Source organism: Cnephaeus nilssonii, assembly GCF_951640355.1.
Source record: "Cnephaeus nilssonii genome assembly, chromosome: 2".
NCBI classification, from domain to species: domain Eukaryota; kingdom Metazoa; phylum Chordata; class Mammalia; order Chiroptera; family Vespertilionidae; genus Cnephaeus; species Cnephaeus nilssonii.
Window position 1 is genome coordinate 113,328,930 of NC_137073.1, and position 5,000 is coordinate 113,333,929.

Below are 5,000 nucleotides of genomic sequence, written 5' to 3' on the forward strand. Positions count from 1 at the left end.
TGATGAGAGGGAATCATTGATTGGCTGCCCCCTGCATACCCCCTACTGGGGATGGAGCCCGCAACCCAGACATGTGCCCTGACCAGGAATCGAACCGTAACCTCCTGGTTCATGGGTCGGTGCTCAACCACTGAGCCACACCGGCCAGGCAACTCAGTCTGTTGTTGTTGCGAATTTGTCTCCTCGCAAGTGGGCTCTGGGACCCAGCAGCCCCGCCGAGTCACGCAGGCCCATTTGCGCTCGGGGTGACGTTAGCAAGGCTGAGAAGTGGGCCCAGCCCCGACATGTGACAACGGGATGCCTAAGAGGCTGCAGGACCAGCGCACACCGCTTGGCCTCCTGGCCTGACGTGCTGCCCCTCTGCAGGCCGGCGACATCAGCTGCCACGCCGACGTGGACCCGCTGAAGATAGGACAGACGCCGGCTTCTGTGTCTTTCAAGAGCGAAGACTTCCGGCACCTCACAGACCTGGTGAGGAAGGCGCGCGGGCAGTTCCCTCGGGGATTTCCTGTTAGGGTCGCCCGGAAATGAAGCACTCCCCCCACTCCCCCCCGCCCCGCGCCCCGGCACTCGAATGTCATAGATTCCCCTGTGCCTTTGGCAGCCGGGACAAAGCAAGGGGTAGAAAGGCGCACTCCAGCCAAGATGAGGTCTGTGATGAGGCGATGGGGGGGTGGGGTGATGGGGGGGGGCAGGTGAGCGGGAGGGTGTAGTTGTTCCCTGTGTAAGTGATTCGGGTGCAATCACAGCGACACGTGGGCGAAGTCTAACGGCTAAGCATCCCAGCGGGAGCCCGTCTCAGGCTGTGCCAACACGGAGCCCTCTCGGCCTGTCCCTCCTTTCGCGAAAATGGTTTGATTGTGTAAAAATGACGATTGCTACGTGGGAACAACATAAATCAAAAACGACAGAGAGACGGAAGTTCTCGGAAATAGAGCAGCTGAGCACTCGTGTAACGAACAGCCTCCTCCACGCCCCTCAGCGTTCATCCACATGGACATGTGTGTACGCTGCTACATACATGTCATAGGCCATGTGACTGTCATAGGCTTTTTAAAATAGACCGTGTTTTGGAGCAGCTTTAGGTTCCCAGCAAAATTGGGTGGAAAGTGCAGAATCTCCCGTGCACCCCTGGCCCCCACATCGGCCAGCTCTCCCGACACCGCCCCCCCATCGGAGTGGTTGCGTTGGTCACGGGATGGGCCTGCCTCTGAGACACCGGTCGGAGCCCTTAGCGTGTCAGGCTCCCTCGGGGCTGCAGACTCCACTGGTTTGGGAAGTGCACGGCGACCTGTGTCCCGCTGCCCCGACCCCAGGGCTCCCCGTCCCTGCCCCCCGCCCCCTGGTCCTCGGCAGCTCCTGAGCTCTACTCAGCTTCCCTTTAGTGGAAGGAATTCTCTGTCAGTTTGCGTTTATGAGTGACTAAGGCGTATGCCTCCTGTGTGTGTACTCAATGACTTGCTCAGCCAGTACGTGGTTGATAAACACGGATTCGTTTTTGGTGTTTTACAATCAGAAACGGTGACTAGACAGCGTGGGGTACTCTCCTTCCCACCTTCACCCTGGGGCCCCCCGCAGTGGGCACTGGCGGGTAGAGGGTGCACGCCTTCCATGTGGGGCGCAGTGAAGAGCTAGAACTACCGCCAGTTCCCTTCAGCCTTCCCGTCCCATCTGTGGCCGTGACGTCTGTGGCCGTGACGTCTGTGGCTGTGACGTCTGTGGCTGTGACGTCTGTGGCTGGGACGTCTGTGGCTGTGACGTCTGTGGCCGGGACGTCTGTGGCTGGGACGTCTGTGGCTGTGACGTCTGTGGCTGTAGTGTCTGTGGCTGTGACGTCTATGGCCGGGACGTGTGTGGCTGTGACGTCTGTGGCCGTGACGTCTGTGGCTGTGATGTCTGTGGCCGTGACGTCTGAGGCTGTGACGTCTGAGGCTATGACGTCTGTGGCTGTAGTGTCTGTGGCTGTGACGTCTATGGCCGGGACGTGTGTGGCTGTGACGTCTGTGGCTGTGACGTCTGTGGCTGGGACGTCTGTGGCCGTGACGTCTGTGGCTGTGACGTCTGTGGCCGTGACGTCTGTGGCTGTGATGTCTGTGGCCGTGACGTCTGAGGCTGTGACGTCTGAGGCTGTGACGTCTGTGGCTGTAGTGTCTGTGGCTGGGATGTCTGTGGCTGTGACGTGTGTGGCTGGGACGTGGGCCGTTCCCCTGGAAGCCCGCACTCACCCTCTCCCCTTTCCCGTGGCGTGAAGAACTGCAGGACCGCCCACTGTGGGAACATCACCTGCTGGCTGCGAGACCCGCAGGTGCGGGCCGAGTACTTCCTGAACGTGTCCACGCGCATCTGGAACGGCACCTTCGCAGCCGTGAGTATCGCGCTCGTGACGGGCTCATCAGCGCCAGGCCGTGAGCCGCCATGCCAGGGCCAGGCCCTGCGGTCACAGTGGTGTCGCCCAGGAGCCTGTGCTCCCCCCTCCCAGCGCTTGCCCGTCTGGCCACACTCCCCAGTCGGCACCGGGCCGGTGCCCACTGCTGCCCTGGGGGTGGCCTCTGCTCTGTCTCCCTCTGCCTCCTCCTGACTGGCTCACACCCAAGGCGCCCACACCCAGTGCGCCCACACCCAGTGCGCCCACACCCAACGCGCCCACACCCAGTGCGCCCAGACCCAAATGCCCGTGGCTCATCCCCTCCTGGAACTCCCCGCTGACCACTGATCTCACACCTCCCAGCAGGTGGATCTAACAGGGTTCCTCTCTGCCTGGAGCCGGTACCCACTCCACCTCCAGTTCCCCCCTTTCTCTGGTGAGAGCCCAATGCACACACCACTTTTTATTTTTTTAAATATATTTTTACTGATTTCAGAGAGGAAGGGAGAGGGAGAGGGAGAGATAGATGCATCCATGATTTGAGAGTATCATTTATCAGCTGCCTCCTGCACGCCCCCTACTCAGGATCAAGCCCATAACACAGGCCTGTGCCCTGACCGGTAATCAAACCAGGACCTCCTGGTTCATAGACTAACGCTCAGTCACTGAGCCACGCCAGCCGGGCTTCCCCCAGGAAGCCATGTTTCAGAGACCAGGGTCAGGGTTAGTTTCGGATGCAGTACCCACGTTGAGAGAGTGAGGAAAGAGGCCACGGACAGGAGGCTCACTGCTCCCTTCTGGCTCCCAGACAGAGCCCAGCGAATGCCCTCATGGGGTCCCTCAATCCCTGTGCCCCAGGCCCCCCAAAACCGAGTCCTGGCAGCCTGGGGGTGTGGGCAGCTCTCAGATCCGGGCACTGTGTTCTAGTTCAAAGTGAGCATCGGGCCCAGCGCTCGCATCACAGAGAACAGACTCTGCACATCACTGATGTGTCCGTGGAAATGGGCTTATTTTTATGGCAGATCCAAGAAGGCACGTGAAGTTATTCCATGTAGGTTCCTAGGAACACCAGCGTACACTACACGTCCCTTCTGTGGGCCTGCCCCAAATCCAGTGCTTTTTATAGAAACGCCTACGTTAGCAAACCTGAAATGATTAGTCTTGTGACACAGCGTGAGGAAAGGTTCGGGGCATCCGCTGTGGACACGTATGGTCAAGCTCAAGTGCACATTAAGCAGTGTTCTTTTACCGTGTACCCCAAAGAAACATTCTCTTCCCTTTCCAACCTGCTCTCCCATTCCATTTATCACTTAGGCCCGTGGTCGGCAAACTGCGGCTCGCGAGCCACATGCGGCTCTTTGGCCCCTTGAGTGTGGCTCTTCCACAAAATACCATGGCCTGGGCGAGTCTATTGTGAAGACGTGGCGTTAGAAGAAGTTTAAGTTTAAAAAATTTGGCTCTCAAAAGAAATCTCAATCGTTGTGCTGTTGATATTTGGCTCTGTTGACTAATGAGGTTGCCGACCACTGACTTAGGCAAATAAATAACAAATACCGAGTTTGCTTTTTTATCTTTCTGTTACAGTCTGCATTCGGTGTTATTTTGTGTTGGTTTCAGGCATACCGCACAGTGGTTAGACAATCATATACTTTACAACATGTGCCCACCTGGCCCCGAACATAGTTATCACAGTATCACGGACTAGTCTCCACGCTGTGCGTTCCATCCTGGGACTGTTCTGTAACTACCATCCGCTTCTCAGTCCCTTCACCTTCTCACCCACCCCCTCCACCCCCTCTCCTCTGGAAACCTATGTACCTGGGTCTCTGAAAATGGGAGTTTGCAATTTTCCCTCAGGCCGCAAACTTAAGTTTTTTGAAATCTGCACTGTGGCCTTTCCCGATGACAAACGTTACTTCTGAACCTGCTTTGCAACCGTGTTTTGCGGAGAGTCACCTGGAGAGATGCCGCCACCCCCACGTGGGAGTTCCGGGCACGTGCCGTGTGTGGCCAGTCGCGTGTCCCCGGTTCGGGACACTGTGTTTCTGGGGTCTTCAGACCGTCATGTGCTCTGTCTCTTTCCACACGGAAGCTGATGAATGACCACGCGCCGCGTTCCATGCGTGTCCTCCTGCCGTGATGCAAATCTCCCTCTTCTCACCTCGCAGGCGACCTTCCAGACGGTGCAGCTCACGGCCTCGGCGGAGATCGACACCTACAACCCGCAGGTCTACGTGATCCAGGAGAACACGGTCACGGTGAGCGTCCCCCGGCCCCGGGCCCGGAGTGGGGCAGGCGTCCCTCGGAGCCCTGAGAGCAGGGGCGGGAGGAGCTCACTGGGCTCCGAAAACCCGGTGTCTCGTACGGTGAGCTTTCCCAGGTGTTGGCGAAGCGGGGTCAGAGGCCGTGACCCATGAGGGTGCAGCCCAGGGCGCCCCCTGCTCGGCCATCTCGGGGCCAGGCCAGCGCCCGGCTCCTTCCTCCTCGTGCTGGCTGATCAGTGAGGGTCAGCCGCACACCCGCCAGGCTCTCTGGCTCAGCCACTCGAGCATTTGGAAGAGAAGTGCCGCGTGCGCAGGAAGCAGGCGTGTATCCGAGGGCTGCCCCTGTCTATGGTGTTCCTCATGGCCGGACA

General features: G+C 58.7%; 1 protein-coding gene across 1 annotated transcript in view; it reads left to right on the plus strand.

Annotated features, from left to right (window-relative positions):
* ITGA2 (integrin subunit alpha 2) overlaps positions 1–5,000 on the plus strand; it is a 69,372-nt gene that overhangs the window by 55,651 nt on the left and 8,721 nt on the right. Inside the window, exons 21-23 of the mRNA XM_079798227.1 lie at positions 367–471; positions 2,252–2,365; positions 4,534–4,623. Of these exons, the coding sequence (XP_079654353.1) occupies positions 367–471; positions 2,252–2,365; positions 4,534–4,623 (309 nt within the window). The remainder of the gene's footprint in view (positions 1–366; positions 472–2,251; positions 2,366–4,533; positions 4,624–5,000) is intronic.